General features: G+C 52.1%; 7 protein-coding genes across 7 annotated transcripts; 4 read left to right on the top strand and 3 right to left on the bottom strand.

Annotated features, from left to right (window-relative positions):
* Window positions 1-1468: 1468 nt before the first annotated feature.
* On the top strand, window positions 1469-3312 carry GT037_009145 (uncharacterized protein; the record flags this gene model as incomplete). The annotated part of the gene is made up of 5 exons (XM_038934192.1): window positions 1469-1522; window positions 1576-1608; window positions 1661-1730; window positions 1782-2086; window positions 3091-3312. The coding sequence occupies 5 exons, from the start codon at window positions 1469-1471 to the stop codon at window positions 3310-3312; spliced, it is 684 nt and encodes a 227-aa protein (XP_038782994.1).
* A 546-nt stretch (window positions 3313-3858) lies between these two features.
* On the bottom strand, window positions 3859-4973 carry GT037_009146 (ubiquitin fusion degradation protein; the record flags this gene model as incomplete). The annotated part of the gene is made up of 2 exons (XM_038934193.1): window positions 3859-4923; window positions 4971-4973. The coding sequence occupies 2 exons, from the start codon at window positions 4971-4973 to the stop codon at window positions 3859-3861; spliced, it is 1068 nt and encodes a 355-aa protein (XP_038782995.1).
* Window positions 4974-5269: 296 nt separating this feature from the next.
* GT037_009147 (uncharacterized protein) lies at window positions 5270-6592 on the top strand (the record flags this gene model as incomplete). The annotated part of the gene is made up of 1 exon (XM_038934194.1): window positions 5270-6592. The coding sequence occupies one exon, from the start codon at window positions 5270-5272 to the stop codon at window positions 6590-6592; it is 1323 nt and encodes a 440-aa protein (XP_038782996.1).
* A 1717-nt stretch (window positions 6593-8309) lies between these two features.
* GT037_009148 (uncharacterized protein) lies at window positions 8310-10202 on the top strand (the record flags this gene model as incomplete). Its single annotated transcript, XM_038934195.1, has 3 exons — window positions 8310-8669; window positions 8730-9273; window positions 9325-10202. The coding sequence occupies 3 exons, from the start codon at window positions 8310-8312 to the stop codon at window positions 10200-10202; spliced, it is 1782 nt and encodes a 593-aa protein (XP_038782997.1).
* Window positions 10203-12852: 2650 nt separating this feature from the next.
* GT037_009149 (uncharacterized protein) lies at window positions 12853-15304 on the top strand (the record flags this gene model as incomplete). The annotated part of the gene is made up of 2 exons (XM_038934196.1): window positions 12853-13286; window positions 13336-15304. 2 exons carry the CDS (start codon window positions 12853-12855, stop codon window positions 15302-15304), a joined length of 2403 nt encoding a protein of 800 aa, XP_038782998.1.
* A 680-nt stretch (window positions 15305-15984) lies between these two features.
* Window positions 15985-17364, bottom strand: GT037_009150 (uncharacterized protein; the record flags this gene model as incomplete). The annotated part of the gene is made up of 4 exons (XM_038934197.1): window positions 15985-16347; window positions 16403-16753; window positions 16808-17103; window positions 17154-17364. The coding sequence occupies 4 exons, from the start codon at window positions 17362-17364 to the stop codon at window positions 15985-15987; spliced, it is 1221 nt and encodes a 406-aa protein (XP_038782999.1).
* Window positions 17365-18262: 898 nt separating this feature from the next.
* Window positions 18263-22422, bottom strand: GT037_009151 (atpase type 13a2; the record flags this gene model as incomplete). Its single annotated transcript, XM_038934198.1, has 2 exons — window positions 18263-22289; window positions 22343-22422. The coding sequence occupies 2 exons, from the start codon at window positions 22420-22422 to the stop codon at window positions 18263-18265; spliced, it is 4107 nt and encodes a 1368-aa protein (XP_038783000.1).
* Between the last annotated feature and the right edge of the window lie 99 nt (window positions 22423-22521).

Raw genomic sequence — 22521 nt, forward strand, 5'->3', positions numbered from 1 at the left:
AGCTCGAAGCTACCCCGTTGTTAGTGGATAGAGCACAGTCATAATCGAAACGCAACGTCTGCTCATTGTCCGACGGCACCAATGGCGTGGTTGTAATCGGCCCTTTCCACTTGTACGGTCCTGGGCTATCCGCAATTGTCAAAGTCTTAGTATACACGTTGACAGCTCCCAATGAAACCGTCAATGAGCAAGATGCAAAGTTTTTAATTGACGAAAATCGTACTAAAAGGCTAGGGTGTACTCCCGCGTGGTGTCGAACGAATATAGGGTCTGATATAAACTCGCCTTCGAAGAAGTAAACGAGGTTGCGAAATTCAGGACGGCATATACAGATCCTTCATGCGCAGCTGCTTGTAGTCGCTTCGGGTGCGTACATCCTCTTTCTCCTTTGGACCAAAGACTGGTGCTACCAGAAGGACCCGAGCCAGTGATGTCTCCAGATGATGGATTGAGCAGAATATTTACTCCGCGCCGCAACGAGCATTCTTGGATATTGGTTGCTTAGGAGAGGCGGAATGTGCAAGGCCAGTTGTAGTTGAAACAATGGGCCTTGTGGAGCTTACAGGAGTCTACTTGCACGACCCAAAGCTTATTTGGCAGCTGGTTTCGCAATAGTCTTTATTAGATCCACTAGAAATGGCGTCAACCTAATCCTATATGTTTCTCTAGTACGACTTACTACCAACCGTATTGACTGCAATAGCCTCCCCACTTTGAGTTCAAGCAAGGAATTCCTTTAATAGGCGCTCCGCATCTAGCATCTTTGAAGATCCTAGCTACCTCAACACATAGGACTGCCTTAAGATACGATTGGCAATGGTGTAGTACCCATATTCATTTCAGTATGTCTAGATGATTCAGCTCCTTCTTCAAGGGTAGTTTCGAGATCTTGTGTGGCAGTCATCATACGTGAGTATGTATCACTTCGCTGGCTGAATTTATCGGTCAGGGCTGAACGAAGATCACCGGAATATGTAAGAGATGCTATGATACTTCGATCAAACTGCAGCGTCGATGCTTTCCATGATCTTGCTTTGGTTAGATGACAGAATGGACGGGACGAAGAGATGTCTTTTTGACCGTAATAGTGACGTACGCCTTTGAACGGGTACAATGAAAGGGCGGCTGCATCACTTGACGAACTTCGTGCATCCTTCTGTGTATGTGCAACTACTATGCTCCTGTGACAGTGCTTTAAGTACCAGGATGTTGCTGCGGTAGCGTTCTCCCACTGAACGTACGGTGAAGGCGCATTCACTCCTCACCTGTCGGCATGGTCGCGTTGCCCGGCAACTCACTCTCACCTATCCTCGTGTCCCGGATCTTATCTTGCTGCCGCTTCCCTGAACTTTTCTGGTACCAAACTCACCTCTTCAGCCTTAATTCTCAAGCTCAACAATCGGCTCACAAGCTCTTACAGACATCTTCTCAGATACGCTTCCAAGTCCATCCGTCTACGACAACTGCAATGCCTCCTAAGAAGAAGATCGCAGACGAAGGTGCTGAGGCTGGCGGTGATGGCGTGAGTACGACCCAATACTACCATCACTTCTACCAAGCCTAATATGCATACAGAAGTTCAGCTGGACCGCAGATAATGAGCGCACAGTAAGCCAGCCACTCGTTCCGCGATTGCACAATTGTCTAATCAAATCCAAAGCTCTTGTTACTGACCATGGGACGCACCATCACCTCGGACGACCATCACAAGCTCGTTGTGGCCTTGCCTCGTAAGTTTTATCCTCCTGATTGAGAATTCATTTATACTAATCCAAGCTCAGCCGGCACTAACTGGAACGCGATTCGCCAACGTTTCGGCAAGATGCGCAAGGAGCAGCGTGCACGCATGGAGGAGCTCGGCTGGACACTACCCGATGGTGCCACTGAAACTCCTACTAAGACACCTACCAAGTCTCCGAAGAAGCGTACTGTTGCCACTGAGAAGAGCGATGAGGGTGGTGATGCTGAGGCCGAATCTCCTACCAAGAAGCCGCGCGCTCGCAAGTCTCAGAAGCAGATTGTTAAGAAAGAGACTGAGGAGATGCTTTTCAACGGCGAGGTAGAAGACGCTGGTGTCAAGGGGGAGGTAATCGAGAACGACGTCTGAATCGTGTGATAGGGCTAAAAGGATGATCGCGAAGAAGCTTCATGCCACTTCTGAATATCTATAGCACCGGCATCTGAGATCGGATTGCATTGAACACATGATAGGTTGGCGGAATCGATCGGTTTTATCGCACGTAGAGTTTCCTCACTCTGTAACTTCGGTCATGTTCGTCACTTTCTTGCCTTCTCTTCATCTCTCACAAGGTGAAAGGTGAAGGTGAGCGCAAAGAATCACTGACAAACTCAAGCTAAATCTTACTCTCACCTATTCTCACTTCCTACTGTTATTGTCTATCTAGATTCTTTTCTTAGTCTTGTCTTCTATACCTCCCTTTACGACTCTAACTCTCTCTTTCTTAGACACCTCTTTGCTCTAATTTAAGATTAGCCCTTTAAAACAACACCTCTCTAACATTTACTACAATAACAACGTTATTAACAATTATGCCTCCTAAGAAAAGGACTGTAGCTACTAAGGGCAGCGAGGCTAAAGGTAGTGTATGTACTTTATCTTTAACTTTGCTTAACTTCTAACTTACATTGCACTCTAGGCATTTTAATAGACGCTTAAGAACGAGAAAAAGGTAAGTGCAATAATTACTATAATAGTAAACTACAGCTAACAAAGCTCCTTCTACAGCTTCTTATTCTAACCTAAGGCTGCTACCTTACTAGCGAAGATTATAAGCGTATTATAACTGTATTCCTAGGTAAGCTTTTAAAGAACTAACTTCCTCTTTTAATAACTTAATTCTATACTACCTCTTCTACGCCTTCTTATCTTTATATTATCCTCTTTATTAATACTAGCTGTTTTCTGTTTACCCTCCCTCCCTCTTTCTTATCCCTACTCTACTAAAACCTAAACCCTAAGGCATAAATAAGAAAGGCGTCTAAGTCTGCGTCTCTCTCCTATGCGTTAAGCAGCGCAAGCTCTTTAAAGAATACAGCTAAACGCTTCCTAAAGGCGCTGCTAAGGCTAAGGGACCTGTTACGCCGCGCAAGAATACTACTTCTAAAGCTACTACGCCTAAGAAGAGGGCTGCTCTTAGTGCAGATAGTAATAACGAGGGAGATAGTAGTAAAGACGACATACTAAAGGCGAAGAAGGGGAGAGGTAGGAGACTAAAAGCTGAAGTTAAGGAGAAGAGCGTAGAAAAGGAGAGTGTTAAAGAGGATAGCGAGAAAGATGTTAAGGTTAAATAAGACTATATCTCTATAGCTAAGCGTGTTAAGGAGGAGCTAGTTAAGGAGATAGTTTAGACTCTCCCCTCCCTTTCCCTTTCTTCTTTAATGACTAATCTGTCTTTCGTCCGGTGCGGGACATGTTTACATTTCCGGATTGCAGTGGAACGTTCGGAATGGAGAAGTGACGTCTTCTCCTAGAAGTATCCGTCTCTCAGCCCTGTTCCAAAGAATTTGGTGCAGGGCTGATTGCACAAAAGGTGCAGTGAGCAATACCTTCGTTGCGACAAGGTACAAATAATAAATTCATGGGCGATTGATATCACTTTCCTTGCGTGTTGTGAGTGTCTGTCCAAACTGACATTAGCATTTGCATCACGACTAGTGAAATCGGTAACAAAACAGAACAGAGAACAGATACAAAATGAGCTGTATTAGTTCCGTTTATAGCTCTCATCATAGGTATCAAACGCCCTACGCCATATGATCTCAGTGTCCTCTATCTGCGCCATACAATGCTACTCTCTGGACCTCCCGAAACGCCTATCGTCACTCTGGGTATCTGCCTCATTTATCACCCTTCTTCTTGCGCAGTGATTGCCCGGCACCCTCAAAGTGTTTTGATTCCTTCTGCTCGCCTTCCTCCTCCTTACCCTTGAGCGGCTTGATCTCGTACCCGAAGAACAGTTTGTTGGGCGGTAGCCTGAGCGGCTGCGGGCCGTTGGTACGCCGTACCGTAGGAGGCGGGTTTGATGATTGTCCTGCGACGGGTGTGGAGGCTTGGGGTGTAGGCGCCTTGCTGCCTTTCTTGAGCAACTTGTGGCCGGTGGTGAGGAAATTCGAGGAGGTGGCTTTGGCTCCATTTGCGGCAGTTGTGGACGATGGGGCAATGGCGGCGTAGTTGATCGCCTCTGCCATGGTGCCGTGGGCGTGAAGTGTGCCGCCCTTGCCGGCCATGACGCTGCGCGGTGTGCTTGTGCCACTCGTTCTCTGCGGCTCTTGGTAGCCTACTGGTGGAGCGAAGTCGACTGACAGATCGGTCTCGATGGTGCATACGGCCTTGCTTGAGTGCTCTGGCTTGGCTTCCAATACGGCTATACTGTATACGTTGTCGTTGTACGAGAAGGTGAATATGTCGCCTACAGTGAGGCAAGAGAAGTTCCGGAATGCATTCTCGAGAACGGCTTTGGGATCGGAGATTTCGAGGAAGGAAGAGTCTTGAGGTTGTAGCTTGATGAAGGAACCGAGCGGTATATCTGTCGATTTCACTTGTAGCAGGTCGCCAGGTTCCAGCTGTAGCGTCTCCATGAGCCAGTATGGCAGGTAGATCTTGCCCTCTTCCGCTATGAACTCCAATACACCTGCATGTGACTTCTTCCCGTCTGCTTTGCCGTTTATGAGCTCGAAGATCATAGGATATGATATGTGCAGCCTGGTGAGCTTGTCGAGAGCGCTGGGAGGGAGGAACACTTTGCCGCCGTGGTTTGCCTCGTGGCGCTCTGGGCCAGGCAGCATAACGATGGGATAGCATCGGAAGTACTCGTCAAAACGCCTAGGAGCGCCGCCGCGGCGAGCAGCCAAGGACTGATACATGGCCATGGGATCGTCTTGGTCGTAAAAGTTTGGGTTGAACTGTACGTGGTGAGTTGAGATAGAGAAGGTGGTGGAGTCGCTCCTACCATTTTTGCGTATGGAAAGAGCGGCAAGAAACAGAGGGTAGCGGATTGTATTAGTCAGGTCTGGCGTCAGGAAGAAACGGCAAGCGGGTGGTGGAAGTGATATGCATTCGATGAGAGGCCTTGGAGATGACGAACCATGGTCGCAGGTACAGCAGGCGGTTGATGCCAGTGCCGCTAAACTCGGATCAGCGCGATCTGGCCCGAGCTTCAAATAATCGCGTTTCGTGAAGACGTCACTGTCTGGTTGCCTAGTTTCACTTTTCTGCATACCTCAACCTCAAATCACGTTCATTATCACCATGGCCAGCTCCAGTGGAACTCACAACCCCGCGCGGCCAAAGCGCGCTGGCGAGCAGTTCACGCGAACCCACCACATGGACGGCGACGAACCATCGACCAAGAAACCCCGCTTCGACCCGCGCAACCCCTCTACGCTCGCTCCGGATGCAGTCGATGATGAAGACCCTGCCCTTGAAGCCGACGTTATCGGGAAAAGCGCGGGTATCAAGCGAAATGCGGTCAATATCGACGGCTACGACTCGGACAGCTCTACGGAGAACTTCGATGCGCGCGCAGAAGCCCGAGCCAACAAAGACGAGCCAACAAAGACCCAAGATGACGATGACGACGACATGTTCGCAGAGGAGGACAAGGATGACGAGATGGACGAGGAGTCACGGAGAGACCAGACAAAAAAGAAGAAGCTGCGATTCCTGGACAACCACGAGATTGAGGGCCAGGAAGCGGACAGCAAGGCGGGAGGTCATGTCGCTGTTGACTTCACCAAAGGCCCGAAGAGCAGGACCGAAGACGTAGAGAGCAGCAGCGATGAAGGCGATGACGAGCTACGCGACCAGATCGATCCCGACATGGACGAGGAGCTCGGTGCAGGCAGCAAGAAGAAGCATGCGCCCAAGCTAGATGCTTTCAACATGAGTGCCGAGCAAGAAGAGGGCCGATTTGACGAAGCCGGAAATTTCGTGCGCAAGGCCTTCGACCCGGAAGCCGCTCAAGACTCGTGGTTGGACGGCATATCGAAGAAGGACATCAAGAAGGCAAAGGAAGCGCAGGAAAAATTGGATGCGGAGCGAAAGGCCCGGGAACGAGCTGAAGATTCCATCGTCACCAGCGACGTCTTGTCGGCTCTCATCGCACATCTGGACGTTGGCGAGACGCCTATGGAAGCTCTCGTGCGATATGGCAAGGCAGCACCAAAGAAGCCGGCCAAAAGCTGGACCAAGAAGAAGAAGAGTCAGGCTATGGACGTTGATTCGGAGCCGTCGCAAGACTCTGCAGCCATCAAGGCAAAAGAGGTCATCGATTCCATAACCGAATGTGCAAGTCGGCTGTCCGATCGAGGCGTCGAGGACATCTACGAGCTGCCCCGCGAATCCATCATGCGACAATACAAGCGCGAGACGGGAGAAGATTGGAAGAACCCGAATCCGCAATCAGTGCAATGGGAGTTTCACTGGCTCAATGCACCAGAAGGTGAGATCAACGGCCCCTACGACCAAGCGACCATGCAAGCATGGGAGGCGAGCGGGCAGTTTGCAGCAGGTGCCGAGTTCCGACGCGTTGGTGAGACTGAATTCTCGCGACTGCTCGACTTTGAGGACTGAATGGGTATGCAATGAACGTGGGAAGAGGCACGTTTGTCCTGAGCTATGCCCTTGTCCCAACCAACTCTAAGGATATACACGTTATTCTAGGGTACATTCGACAAGAAAGGTGACAGTGTATACCTTTAGGGTGTGGTATAGGTGGGTACAGGTCACAAGAAGCGAGCTCCTTCGGCAGCACAGCCACCATGACTTTCGTCTGTCGCGTAATCGTCAGCAGAAGGGTGATAAGTCGCTCTAGAGTGTTCTCTAGCCAGCTGGCTGGATTCACATGATCATCTATGCATGCGGGCTAAGCGATCCTACAAACCACTTCTGCTGTGCTTAGCCAGTCGGAAACTTGATAAAAGCGGGAAGCCTTCGTGATCGTCTAGCATGGCCGAGTCCATGTTTAGCTTTGTCGAATAAGATGCATCGTATGTGTGAGTAGGTGGTGCAACGATGTAGGAGCATGTTTGGTCGCGCCTGCAGGTGTTGAGCATAGTTGGACAGATTATACAAAGCCCTATGACTACCGGCATATAATGTGAACAAGAAGCATTTTAACAATAACTACAATATGCAGTCTTATTCCAGTGTGCACATCTGGGGTGCAGCTCGATGAACCGTACATGGGGAGATTACCGGTGGCAGGGTGCAGCTGACGACGTCGCGTGTGCTCATCATGCACCCCGAGCGTCTCGGAGGATTCTGGCCAGAGCAGCAAGTGCCTGGAGTTCATGAACACAGCAGACTCGCCGTGCCGTAACGTCGTTGATATAAACGTCTACTAAACAGAGTGTGCTCGAATAAAAAAGTATAGGTGGTGCTGTTTCCACGTTATTGGCAGGGAGCTAACGCTACGGCCCGCCACCTGGCGACTTCCAGAACGCCGGGCCATCCCTCTGTCGCACTTTTGTGAGGCTGGCCCGCCCATGATGGTCGGTGATGTGGCCCATGAGTAGCCATGGGCATCATGAGTAGTGGGTGGTGACAAGTGTTGGGCTGGGTGGACAGATTAAAATATCTTTGCTCAGCACAGATGTTTGCCTAGGGAGACATGTCTTGTCAGGATGCAAATAAGCTTGGGAGTCGATACACAACTCAATACCAAACACGAACCATGTGCTCGACGTCGCAGCACCCGCAGCGGGAGATGCTTTTACGATTGGCGTCTTGGAGCGGCAGCCAATCAAGCCTCTTAAGTCACCAACTCCTGACCTGGCCAGGCGTTCCCTTCTGCTAGACAATATTGAAAGCTCTCAGCTTTGGTGCAGTCGGGCCTCTTGGGTTCAAGTGCACGTGTGCAGCCGTCTCCCCGCGCCGTTAGTGGGTTACAGGTCAACTTTTGCTTCCAAGCGTCGGCCGTCCTCCCTTCCTTAACACGAGCCTACGCATCGCCGTCGCGTGTTAGCGATATTGAACCCCTCTGACGTTTGCTAGCCTGTTGTTCGCGTCCCACCTAAAAGTGCGGCTCGAAAGGGGACTGTCGAGCTGGGTCCGCCGGGCATCCCTGATTATTACCATCACCAGCCAACCCTCGACCACGCAAGCTCGAGCTCACGCCGACCCCTTTTCATCCCTCCGATCCGACCTGGACCTGTTTGCGACGGTCGCCTTCCGCTCATTTCACGACATTACGAGCTTGGACCACGTGCTACTCTTACCTCCGTTCTTAATTTTCTTGCTCTCGCACCCCAAACCACTCACCGGGTCTCCCTAATCTTGCACGCATATAATGTACGCTTCGGGCTACGACCAGTCCTCGTCGCGCTCGCCCATTGCCCAACGAAACCAACCCCAGACTGGCACGCTGCACCGCATGCCTTCCCGCCAGTTCGACGCCTACGGCCAAGTGCCGCAGGGCAACAACATGTACGCGCAAGACGACCATCAACGGACCTACGACCAGCCTCGCAACTACGAGCGCCTCAACCAGACAATGCACGCCGGCGGCTACGGCTACGACATGGGCGCGCCCCAGGGCTGGAACACCAACGCCTTCTCCCAGAACGGCGGCCTGGGATCGCTTGGGGGAGCCCAGGCTGCACGCATGAAGTCGCAGCAGCGCGGAGGAGGGCGCAGTGCCCTGCCATCGGTAAGGACGACTCCGTTACCTTGAATGTGGTTTGACACGACACTGACAACTCTCCGCTAGGGATGGATGGACCAGCAGCCTCAGGGTCTGCCTAGCTTTGCTCTGAGCAACAGCAACCTCAACGCCATGCAGAACACGAGCTACGGCCACGAAGTCGATGAAGAGCTCATCCCCACCGCCATTGTCATCAAAAACATTCCCTTTGCCGTCAAGAAGGAGCAGCTCGTCTCGCTCATGACGGAACTGCGCCTACCCCTGCCCTATGCCTTCAACTACCACTTCGACAACGGCGTCTTCAGAGGTCTGGCTTTTGCCAACTTCACCACCGCCGAGGAGACGGCGGCCGTCATCGAGTCGATGAACCACTTTGAGCTCAATGGCCGGAAGTTGCGTGTCGAATACAAGAAGATGCTGCCGCTGGCCGAGCGCGAGCGTATCGAGCGGGAGAAGCGTGAACGTCGTGGACAGCTCGAGGAACAACACCGGCCCCTCGGTGGCGGTCTCCAATCGCAGGCCTCGTTTGGCTCCCTTGCTTCCCACATGCCAGCTACATCGCCTTCGCCTGTTTCAGCCATGCGAGGTGGATCGGCACAGAAGACTGTTGGTATGTTTGACGATGCACTCTACGCGAGCAACGATGCTAACCGATATGTAGATGTCGACCTAAATGACCCACAAGTGCTGCAATTCTACACTCAGCTGCTTTTGTTCAAAGAGACGAAGGACCGCGATAGCATGACCTTCCCCCCGAACCTAGCCCCTCTCCAGCGCCGCACCGTCCACACCCTAGCCCACCAGCTCGGTCTGGCCCACGTATCCAAAGGTACTGGCGACCAGCGCCAAGTCCACATTTTCAAAGTCCATGACAACCAGGGCCTCAGTCCCCCCATGCCCCAGATCTCCAGCAACCACATGGAGCAGCCGCGCCGTAACCTTAACCGTGCAGCGACTACTGACTTCAGCGATGTGCGCGCCGAAGGCGGCTTCTACAACGCCTTCAATAGACAGCCATCCGGTCTCCTCGGATTCCCCGACAGCCCCGGTGGTTTGAACGCAGTACCTAACCTGCGCGGCGCAAAGTCATATGCGGATCTGAGGTCGTATACCCCGTCCCCGGCGCCGAGCACCGCTAGCCATCCGATCGGACGCCCCGGTGGAATATCACTCGAAGGATTGGGATACAGTGGAAGTTCGACAAATCCTAATGGTACACCTACGACTGGATCCATGAGCCAGCGGGATGATGGTTTGTTGGAGCGCGAAATGAGCCGCATGCAGCTTGGGGGTGGGTATCCGCAGAACAGCAGCAGCCCAAGGTCTCTGCGCCAGATGACGAGTTGGGATGCTCCGGGTCCCATTGGTGGACATAGGTCCTTCAGCACAAACTACGATGATAGACCATCCAGGCAACCTCGTGGACCGCTTCCAGAAAGGGGCCAGGGATTTGGAAGACCAAGACAGAACGGACACCAGAACCGCAACTCTGACGAGCTCTCGTCACAGTCCAATGTCGAAATCCTCGTCGGCCAATAGTTGCATCTCCGGCCCACGCTACACGCACGCAAACGAAGTTGTTGCACGCAAACGAAAACGATTAGTCTTCGCACGTATCACTCCTTTCACGTGCGACGGCGCCTATGAACGAACGAACGCCAAAGATACAGACGCGAACACAGACGACGAATATTTAACGGCCTCTACCGCCCGCTCTCCCCCTACAATTCGGTGCCCTCGCTATACTTAACCTACCTACCCACCACACCCCTGGATTGAAACTTTACGATGCATACGAAGAATGATGCTACGAACGGTAGAGAAGACATTGTCACTAGTATATCAGATCCAGAACTTAAATCGGGCTCGCTGCCCTTTCACTCTCACCCAAATCCCCCCCTCTATCATCCAAATTTTGGCATTTTCCTCACAAACCCTTGGCATTTCTAAACATCTTCGCGCTCAAAGCAGAAAAAGCATTAGTTCATGTTCATGAAATGTATCGGGTTGTTTTGTATTAGGGGGACACTCTCCACGTTATCGTACGTCTAGTTTATCGCCTTTTCTTTTTCTCAAAGTCTGGATGAAAGTTGCATCTAAGTTGTTCCTGGTGTTGATTTCTTTTGCTTCGTTTTTTTTTTTGATTCTTGCCTGTCATTTCCAGTTTTCATTGCAATCGCTTCTTAGCACTATAGTTTTTGGATGGTGCCTGGTGCCAAAGTCCGGTAATGGAAGGTGAATTGATTGTCCGTTTTGTCTTTTTGTACGTTTTGGATTTCCATGCGTGTGTTGTTTTCAAGCCTGTCGTCTCGACTTGGTTCTGTTCAGTGTGCAAATCTAGTGACGTGAGACTATGTGTTTGTAGTAACGTTGCTATTGCTGGATTTGAGTTCAGCTTTGGTGCCTTGATTCGAGAGTTGCAGCGATTGTGACCTGGCTACATGGCTTCTTAAGAGTTGTGGCATCATTAATCGTCATAGACGCAATCTTGTGACATGCTGTCCTGTGTTGCATTATCTTGGTTACTCTCCCGATCTCTAGCCGATTTCAGATTCCCATGTCAATGATCTCCAGTATGGTATCTCCGATGCCGGTTTGTTGAAATGGCATGATCAGATCAAAACCTGGATGTTGGACTCGATGCTATTCACAAATATGCTGCTCGGCATCTGCCATTGCCGATACAACCTTGTAACAAATCTCCATTTGCTGCCTTGTCCGAGTCACCCTCTCCGATCCCTAGTGAATTTCAGATTTGCACATCAATCATCTTGCCAATGCCGAGGTTGCTTCCACTGATGCCATCCATGTTCAAGTATCGTACGTTCAAAGCTTTGGCTCAATCAGTATCTGTATGGTACGGTACCCGCAAGACTAACCCAACTACCAGCACCAATCAAACGGTCCCAGCTGGTTGACACCTTTCGGAGAATATAGCCGCACCAGTTCACGTACACTACAAACCACGACTCAACCAGTAGTTTACCAAATCAAGTAGCTTCTAGAACGTTCCATGTCTGAGACCCTGGCATGTAGGATTACTCGCGCTATGACAGATCGCGATGAGCAGGTGCTGTTAATCGAAGAATACATAGGAGATCTGTTGTAAGGTACAGGAATGGCCGAGGGAAGGCAGTGGGGGGGTCTTGTCAACGTGAAGTTCGGCGCAGGAGTCCCTGGCTTGAACCTTTACTCGTTCCGTAATAAATCTCGATGAACACGCGCCGTGATCGGCTGATATATGGGAAATCTGTTGTAAAGCATCGGATTTCAAGGCACTTTCCCATCGTTCCACCTCAGACGGGCCGAATGCAAATCATACAGGGGATCATGGGTCGACGTGGCTGAGGGGGGTGGGATGACAAGTTTTGACGCCTACATGTCGTATGGAACGTTTGTTGAGATGATTCACGAGATATGTATACCAAGTGTACGTACTGAAAAGCGGAGGACGTTAGCATAGTACGACTGACAGGTTCCAGGTCTGGCCGCGAGTCATGTTAGCGTGGGACTAAGCGAATGACGCTGGCAGTGCGGTGAAGTCCACTGATCTCATCGTGAGCATTCGTACGCGACAGTGCCGACGCTGCCTTGCACAGTATTCAACCGCTCATCCCAAGGCTCCCAGCGCATCTGAACACGTTGCGCATACTCTTCAACGCGGTCATCTTCTTTTTAGCCCTCCCATTGGACGCCTGTACCCCGGATTTCTCCACCAAAAGTTAGACGATCGGACTCACCTTCCTCCGCCGAATGCCTGCCTGCCTTGCGACGCCCTTGTTGCTCATCTCTCCGCCGTTTTCCAGAACCGCCTTCTGAGGCCTTTTATTTGCGCCCTTTGCTGAAACGCCCTCCGATCCTTTGTCCGACTCGACCAAGTGTTTGGGAACAATCACGCGGTGGTGTAGTAAAACTGCGACAACGAGACAACAATCTGGACCAGACCCTCTACATAATCGTGACAGAACTGCGCTATCCAGAAACCGCCATCAGGGTACCAGCGCTGGTCCCGTTCGCCCATCTGCACCTTGCACGGCTTCGCGATTGATACGAGATCAACAAGGCTGAAAGCGGCGCTCGAGGACAAGCGAAGAATCTTTTCAAGTAACGGGATCACCCGGATAGATACAGGAGACGACATCCTCTGAATATTTCACTCCATTCAGCCACGCGAGGCGCGCAAACACACATGACGAGCCGCAAGCGACGCGCGCCGGGCGCTTCACCGCAGGCTCCAACCCAGACATACCAGCATGACATTCCCGCGCCAACTGATCCATACATGGACTGGAGCAACCCCGCAGCAGGCGCAGATATGAACTTCACCGACCCCCCGCTATACGACAACTACGGCCAGAGCATGGGAGGAGGGCACAATCGGGTCGTGTCGCTGGACGGATACACCGACGGCGCCGAGATGACGGGACAATTGGTACGGCGGAATACAAACCAGCAACTCGCACCAGCGCCGCGGCGGAATCAATGGGATGGCTTTCCTAGTCCAACGCAACAGTGGGAGACTGTGGACGATGACGAGGAGCTCGAGCAGAAGGCGGCTATCGCGAAGAAGGATGCACAAGCGAAGCGGAAACAGATTCCACCGTTTGTGCAGAAGTTGAGCAGGTAAGTGCCCGCAATATGGGACGATGGGGTGGATGACTGACGTTGATAGTTTTCTGGATAACAACAAGAACGAAAACCTCATTCGATGGTCCGACGACGGCAACTCCTTCATCGTGCTTGACGAAGACGAATTCGCAAGGACACTCATACCCGAGCTCTTCAAACACAACAACTACGCATCATTTGTACGGCAACTGAACATGTACGGATTCCACAAGAAGGTTGGGCTGTCGGACAACTCCATGAAAGCTAGCGAGACTAAAGCGAAAGCCCCAAGCGAGTACTACAACAAGTACTTCAAGCGCGGTCGGCAAGAACTACTGTGGCTGATCCAGAAACCGAAGAATCCTGTCACTGGACCCAAACGGAAACGAGATGAGGAGAACAAGGGCGATAGTGATGAGGATCGCAAGTACATCCAAGACACAGGAGGTGGAGGCTACGTCGAGGAAGTGGCTGTCAGGGGAAACGAACAAATGGCCATGATCCCGCGGTCCGAATACAACAGCTTACGAGTCGAAGTCAGGGAGCTCCAACAGCAACAAAAGCTCATTTCCAATGTTCTCACCCAGATCAAACGCCAGAATGAGGAGCTGTATTCACGAGCGACGTCATTCCAGGCCCTGCACGACCGCCACGAGAACTCCATCAATGCCATCTTGACATTCCTTGCTACCTTCTATAACAGGAGTCTAGAAGGTAATGCGAATATGAACCTTGCGGATATGTTCCCTGCAGCACGACAACAACCTCACGGTAATGTTGTGGATGTTGACGACTATCCCATGCAAGATACTCACAAGTCACCGCAGCTGCAGAGGAACAAAAAACCACTGGCCATTCTTCCGGCACCAGGACCAACTCAACAGGACTACCTTGCACCAACAACCACCGGCCGCGCCACAACCATGAGCCCAACAGCCCGGCCCCTCGCAAGTCCCATCACACGCCCGGGAAGCCGCCAATCAGTATTCCGCCCCTCAGTATCGATGAATCGCCAACAATCACAATCCTCCTTCCCCCAGCAACAGAGCCGAGAAAGCATAACCCCCTCGCAAGTCAAACCCGAACCCGCCCAACAAAGTGCTCAGCAATTCCCCGAGAACTCCGCCATAATGTCCGCCATTCAAAACGCAAACAACGCTGCTGCAAACCATTCTGGCACCACCGGCACCAATGGTCCTCCACCCACAGATTTCGATTACGCAGCCGCGCTGTCGAATTACCAAACTGCCGATGGCCATGTTCCTCTTACCCCCCAACAACGGAACGACGTCCTCTCGCAGATTGTGAATAACGCAGGTGCGCAGAATACCAACAATGCCTTGACGAACCCGCATCCGCCCGAGATGGACAGGTTACTAGGCGACCTAGCGCAGTACCAAGCTACACAGCAGCAGCTGGAGATGTTGCAGAAGCTGTCCGATCAGCAAAACGCCAAGATACAGGGAATCCACGAGAGAATACTGCCACTCAGCCCCACTGGACAAATCTCTGGGCTAGGCGAGAGCGGCGATGGATATTTTGGTGGTGGGGATGGTGGGCTCGGCGAACCGGGTGGTTACGATCTTAACATGGATTCTTTTGTCAATGACGATGATTTCTTTACGTCGACGGGGGATGCTGCGAATCCAGAAGTGATGACGTCGGAGCAGAAGAGCGGTGGTGGAGCAAATGGCGCTGTCGCTGCTAATAACACGAATGGTGGTATACCGGATTTTACCTTTGACGATAGTACGCCGTTTGACGTTGTCGATGGCGTGAATGGTGGGGGGGACCCGGCTTTTGACTTTGCGGATACGACGGCGAATGGTGGCATGGGAGAGGATGATTCGGGTCTGCTGAGTGTTAATGGAGGAGGGAATGGAAATGAAGAGGGAGTTGGGGGCAATGGGGCGGCGAGTGGGGCGAGTAGTGCGTCGACTTCGCCGGCTGGGAGTGCGACGGTGGAGGAGGTGGAGGATGAGACGAGGAGGGGAACTACTGGGGGTGGGGGTGCGAAGAGGAGGAGGAGATGATGATTTTAAGGGCGTCTGAAAAGCTTCTTCTTTTTTCACTTCCTCTTCTTCTTTTCTTAGCGCGTTGCTGTGGTAGTGATGGAGAGTGTTGGAAATGAAAGGAAAGGAAAGGAAAGGGAGGAAATTTGTGCTTGACGAAGTTTATGATTTGGGGGGAAGGGTTATGTAACCGCGTGTTTGCGGTGTTTTGGACAGTGTTCACATAAGTCCTGTTCATCTTCTTCTTTCTTTTTCATTCCCCTTCCTCGTGTGGCTGTGGATGGCTGTAGTGTAGAAGCCTTAAATTATAGATACCCCACTTCCAACATCGAGCTCCACGGTGGCTTTCCAGAACTGCATAGGATTCATGGCCTCGGTTACAATGGTAGAAGTTTTTTTTTTAGATAAGTATATAGACAGCTGCATACAGTAAAGCTAAGTAAGTGTTTGGGAACACACTTCTACTGCGATACAATACAGTGTAACTCAACAGCGTTGTGCCTGCGTCTTATCACCAGCACGTCCGTCGTGTCAAAAGGGTCAAGAGTGCACAAAAACATATGTTACATGATGCCAAGGACAGCAGTCACTAGGGTATATATAGGTCTCATCCCACCATAGCTTAGCTTGGTAGGCCAGGATGGTATTAAGATATATACATTAGAATACCCTCCCATACACAACACTCATCAGCAATCCATCTACGCCGCACATTGTCCCGGCCCACCAAAGCCACCAGGATTTGACCCTGCAGCCCCAACAAAAAGCGCACCGTTACCCTTTCCATTCGGACATAGGCCGCTCGGTGCTCCTAGCCCCGACTTTGGAACAGAGTACGTGCAATAGTTTCCGTTTGTGTACGCCCACCACTGGGTGCATCCATCCGGGTCGCTGAAGCAAGCCAGACAGCACTCAGCGGCGGTTCTGCCGCTTGGACCGTTCTTCAACGTACCGGGCTGGACGGCCTGGATGCCGTATACGTCGGCTGTTTGCTGTGGGCAGAGTGTCTGGGTGGTCGTGCTGGTGGTGGTTGTAGCAAAGGTGGTTGTAGCTGTAGAAGTTTCCTGTTCAGGGTTAGTCAATCGTGCCTCATAAAAAAAAACGTGAGGGTGTACGTACGGTGACGATAGGTGTTACAGTGGTATAATCGGTGAGAGTGAGCGTTGTAGAGACGACCGCCGTCACGGTCTTGGCTGTAGGCGTAACGCTGACGGTGGTGGTAGCTGTCGCGCGGGGAGCGGTTGAAGTTCGAGTTTGCGTTCTTGTTACAGTCGTTGTCTTACATATGGACACGGTCTTTGCTGGAGGTGCAGGCCAGACCTTGGTGCATGCTGGGCAGATGAGATTGTTCGCTACGCCCTTCAGCCAGGATGGCGGGCTGACGTGACGGACTTTGAGGGTTGGAGCACTGGGAAAGTTCAAGGTAGTTGACTGGGTGAGAGTCGTGGTGGCTACTGATGTGATGGTGATCTAGAAAGTATTGTTAGGATGAGAACTTCAACGGATGGAGTGCTGAAGGCTTACGATTTGAACATCTGAGACGGTGGTAGGCGCATCGGTAACAGTTGTCGTTGCTGTCTCCGAGATCGTGGTCGTCTGCAGTACCGTGGAATCTGCTGGCGCTTCGCCAGTCGCTGTCAAAGTGATAGTGGCTGGTGCGGGAACAACCGAGCTTGTGACGGTCACAATCTTTGTGAAAGTCTTCAAGTTGGTCTGCGTCACCGGCTTCTGTGGTTGGTATGCCGGGCAGAAGCCTTTGCAGAAACCATACCCATTGTGGTTTCTTAAGAGCTTCGCAACCACATCTTGGTTCACTTGGTCTGACGCAATAGTCAGCGATGGGTTTCAACAAGAGTGAAGCTTGACTTACAGGTACGCTTCTCAATAGCACTTTCTCCATGCTCGTCAACGTGCTCGACAACCACCTTGTTCGTCTCCGGATCCTTGTAGGCAATCTCGAATGGACCGGTGCCCTTCAGTTCCGGGAAGACCTCAAGTGCGTGCGCTTCCTCAGCGACAACGTTCTTGGTGATGAAGACCGCAACGGCGAACAATACACTAGTGGGCTTGAAGTGAACCATGGCTGCGGCTAATCAAGGAGAAAGCTGAAGTGAACCCCAGTGTTCAACAGCAGAGAACTGACAGGTTAAGTATTCGACAACCCCCTGAAAGTTCTTTGACCATCACGAACATTTCCGCTATACATACCATCCCTAACCGGTAAGCCTGAAAGCGCACATGCAGTGCCAGCCTTGCAGAGCTGCAGTTCGAATCAGCCAGCGTCGTCAACCAACGCCGTGGCTTGAAGAACACCAGCTGAAGAAAGTCGAAAACAGAACTTTTAGACTTGCGTCTGGATGCCAGTCCACCAGGCACGGTGCATGTAGGCAGGGGTTACTGGTCCAATGTCTTCTGGTAGATCGTGGGGAAGTAGGTCAGCCTCGCGCGAGCTAGCCCTTTTCGGGACCACCTAGCTAATGTGGCTTGCGTCTGGACGCATTCCTTAACTGTATCTTGATGGTGGCTTGAAGTCGCCTAACTGTATTTTGACGACAATTTCCACTTCGAGTACAACCTTGTTGTAGGCCTTGACCCTGTGCTCACGTGGCAGAGACTTGTCAAGACGATTCACAGGGGAGGGACACTGCGTGGCCAATGAACGCATCGTGTCATTCCGCTTATGCAGCCTTGTTTGTTGGCCCAGCCTTGCGGCAACGCCGATCTGTAAATCATGGAACTGGGGCCGTTATTTATTGATGTGGGATGCAGCGCTTCTACGTGCCACCTGCTAATGGGCTAGGTACGTTTGCGGGTGGACGACAAGCCTGCGACTATAAACATCACCCACTGTGTTTGCGTTCAGATGTTGAAAACGGTGCACTTCTATTCAAAAGCTCGACAAAAGTTTTATATACATTACATGCTAAACGCCTCTACACAGTTCTTTTCTTTCTTCTCAACTCGTCCATAACATCACGACTACATCCTCATATTCTCCTGTATAACCTTGTACTCCTTCCTCTTCTTCTGCATCCCCTGCCCACCAAACTTGACCTTGGCAACGCCAATCCACTTGCTCAGCCCAGGGAACAACATATTCTCACCCAGATACGCCATGGCAAAGTTGCCCAATCCCAACGCCATGATAAAAACCTTGAACGGCGTGTCAAGGTAGGTAAGTTCCATCGCACTCATAACCCACGCCGCAGGATCAAACAGCATGTACAGCGTAATAGCCAAGGTAACAAAAATCGTCGTGACAAACGGCAAGTTGCGCGACATGGGTTCGCGATACGGTTTGCCGACGCTGAGAACGACGGCGGAGAAGATGTATTGGAAACAAGATGTCAGGAACAGCGCCGTGTTTTGCGAGTTGAGCGAGTTGCTGTGGTTCTTGTCAATGACGGGCGGCATGTACCATTCTTGCTTCTGCACAAAGTGGAAAGCGAGGTACTGGACCAATATGCACAACACCATTTGACCAAGCAGCGGCGTAAGCACCTTTCTGCTCACGAGATTCGCGGTAGGGCGTTTGCGGGATAAGACGGGGTAGGCGCCGGACCAGCCCATGAAGATGGCGATGGGCAGGATGAGAAGCAGGTCGATGAAGAGAAATTGGAAGTCGCCGAGGTTGGATGCACTCGCATACAAGAAGCTGACCGAGCAAAACTGTATGGCGGAATAGAGAGACATGTACTTGAAGCAGCTGAAACTGGTAACAAGCGCTGCACGTCCTTCCTTGATAACTTGAGGCACACAGCTGATGTCGAACTGCCGGGAAGTAAAAGGCGCGGCGACCGAGGCTTCGGCTTCCGACAAGGAGATACCCACGTCAGCTGCTTTGAGTGCACCACAGTCGTTTGCACCGTCACCGCAGAAACCAACACAGTAGTCTATGCTCTGTAGTTTCTCAACCAGTTCGTGCTTTTCATCGGGGCTCATGCGGGCGAAGACTTGGCCGCAGACAAGCATCTCCCTAAGCGTGGATTCCGAGGCGAAATCTACGATCCAGCGGAAAACGTCGCCGGAGACGGCCAAACTGTAGTTGCGAAGGTTGGAGATGTCGTAGGGAAGAGATACGTCGGCCTCTGGTGGCGGTGGTAGGGGCTTCAGAGTGTTGTCGTCGAGCTTAAAGACAGGGTCGTCTACGCTTTCCCAGCTCAGCTTCGATAATGCTGTTCGGGAGTCACCTTCCTCAAAGTGCGGGACGAAGCAGTGCGCTGTTTTGTTGATGAGGCCGCACTCGCGGGCTACGCTGATAGCGGTGAGGATGTTGTCACCAGTGCACATGACCTTGCGGATGTTCGCGCGTTCGAGCTCTTCAATGACGGGGGCGGTGCTATCTTTGAGCTTGTTCTCGAAGATGATGAAACCGACAAAGTCCAGGTTGCTCTCTGCTTCTTCACGCTTCATCTTCTGTGTCTTGAGCCAGTTGAGCTTGGGGATCGTTTTTGTTGCGCAGGCAATAACACGGAATCCACGGTGGGTGTAGAAGGCTAGAAGCTCCTCGTAATCAGTAGGAAAGCTTCCAGGTCGGCAGATCTCCTTCATGACTTCGGGCGCGCCCTTGACGTACACCTGTCCGCTCTTTGAACCAAATTGTCGGACGATAACACTAGCTCTTCGTAACTGGGAGACGAATTCGAATGCCTTCAGCACACCAAGTTCGACCTGCCTCCTGTTGGCCTCGTCTTCAAGATCGTCGACGTCGTACTCTCGGCCTGGTGGTGGTCGAGCGACAGACGGCGACAGCTTCTGCTCATCGTCATCACCACCGTTGCCAGCCTTCTGTTCTCCTTCCTCGTAGCTCCAGCCGGTAAAGTCGAACATTTTGACGTCGAGTGGATCGCCTACTAGCTCATCATCGATCTTACGAAGTGAATGACAGGTGGCCATGGTGTATAGGATAGTCTTGTGTGCCAGGTATTCTACGGTTGGGTCGCGGTCGTGCTGGGATGCGGGAAGGATGTCATAGGCGTCTGGAAGGAGCTCGCTGAACCTGTTCCTGGGTCGCTCGACTACGCGAACTCCCAAGACATCGAGACCCTCCTCAGTAAGCGTTCCAGTCTTGTCGAAGCAAACTACATCCAGCTTACCACCCACGTTGACTCGCTGCGGGCTGATACAGAAAATCTGCTTCTGCTTTAAGCGTGACAGGGCGAAGCTAGTACCAATGGTGAGCGTGGCCGGCAGCGCAGGAGGAACGACAATGGTGATGAGATCGAGAGCTCGTACAACGATCAAGTGCCACGCGAGACCCAGATGTACAAAGTTAATGAAAGATGCGACGAAGCCAATCATGGCAATGAACGCCATGACGGAGATGTATCGGAAGGAGTCGCGGTAAAACTTGAAACCTGAGGGCTTGGGGAAGAGCATAGATCGGACCAACGCGCCCTTGGTGGTGTTGAAACCAGTGCGCACAACCATGGCCAATGCAGCAGCCTCATCATCAACATGGTCTTCATGTGGTCTGCGAGCTCTGATGATCTTGGTTCCACTGAACAGCATGTGTCGCGCAACCTCTGGGTGAACAGCCGATGCGCTGAGGTCAAGCAAATCCAGGGCGTGGTTCGACATGGGAATCTTGGAAACAGGAATCGACTCGCCAGTCAACATACTCTCGTTGACAATACAGTCTCCAGAGAGCAACAGACTGTCGCAGGGGAATAAGGCAAGCGAAGGGTCGGTGACTTCGTAGACATCTCCGGGTACAAGCTCCGCAGAGTCGACGTGAGTCCAGAAGCCGCTGCGTAGTACACGGACTTCGCACTCGAACTTTGAAACCTCACGTAGCCGCTTCATGGAAGCCTTTGTCTCGACGAGCGTGGTGACGATACTGACTGCCGAGATGATGAAGATGGCACAAGCATAGTAGTAGTACTCGTCCATGGACCAGAGGATCAGACTGGCAATCTGGAAGACGTAGAAAGGATGGAAGACTTCATCAACCAAAAGCTGACCGATGGTCTTCTCGGCGATGTCGATCAGGTTCTTTCCAAAGACAAGTTCGCGGTAGTCGCGTTCATCGTTGTCAAGACCCTCGCGCAGGGCCGAGACGTCGGTCCAGGTGGGATCCTTCCAGGTGTTTGCGAGCACGAACTTGTCCTTGATGGGGTGGTATACGAAGCGAATATAGCGGTAGTCCAAGCATCTTAGCTCGCCAATGAGCGGATCATCTTCCTCATCCCATTCCCTCGGGCGTCCCTTTTCAGGGTCGCCGAATACAGTTGATAGCGAGCGTCCGTAGATCTGCTTGCTGACGCTCTGTACCGCGAACTCTCCCCACTGATTTTCGGTGACGATCCAGTCGCACTCCTTAAGCGGTGTGGTCTTTCCGATTATGGCGACCCTCCAGCGTGGCAGCCATCTGAACAGAAGCCAGCCGAGGCCCAGTGTCGCCATGCATAGAAGCGCATACAGCGCATAGCCAAAGAGAGATGTCTTGAAGCCGGCGATGACGATGGTAAGATCCTCGGTCATGATGTAGATCTTCTGGTTGGACCTGCGCCCTCTCCAGTCGATGCCTGAGCCTGTGCTGCCTGCCGAGGATTTCCTTCGCAGTAATGGCCTCTCAGAGGACTTCCTGCTGCCGCTCGATTTCCGCCGCGATGGTGTCGGTGATTGTGATGAGTGAGACGATGTTCCCGCCTCGAGGTCTTCCAGTTCCGACACGGTATAGCCATTGTTGTACGTGCTCTCTCCGTCCTCCAAGATTGCGCTATCCTCGTCCTCACCCTGTGAATCCTGCTCTTCATCGTAGAAGGCGAAACTCGTCAGACTGGCGCTCGAGTCGGCGCGCGACCGTCGGTGGCGGAAGCCGGATACGCTCGTGGGGACGCTTTCGCTCATGGGACCGGAGAAGACCTGGATTTTTGGCGTCAGCTGCTGGCCAGGCTTCCTTCCACGAGGGTTGTAGGCAGGGCGGGAAGGAGCAGGGAGAGGCATGGGCCCGAGTTCGTATACCTCATCTTGGGCCATCTCGACATCTTCCATGAAGCTTGCCCTGGTGTCGCCATTAGTCGCGCCTTGCAGCTGGGCTGGCCGTGTCACACGTACTCGCTCAGGTGGGAGCCACGGCGGTACATGGCGCTCATTCTGCGCGGTCTCCGCCTCTCGGGGCTTTCGTTGTCTGCCATGGCGACTGTTGTGGATTTTTGGTCGTTGGCTACCGGGCCATGGTATCGAGTTGGGAGACACGAAGATTTCCTGTCGCGTCGGCTCGGGCGAGCCAGCGA

Source organism: Alternaria burnsii, assembly GCF_013036055.1.
Source record: "Alternaria burnsii strain CBS107.38 chromosome Unknown 700, whole genome shotgun sequence".
NCBI classification, from domain to species: Eukaryota; Fungi; Ascomycota; class Dothideomycetes; order Pleosporales; family Pleosporaceae; genus Alternaria; species Alternaria burnsii.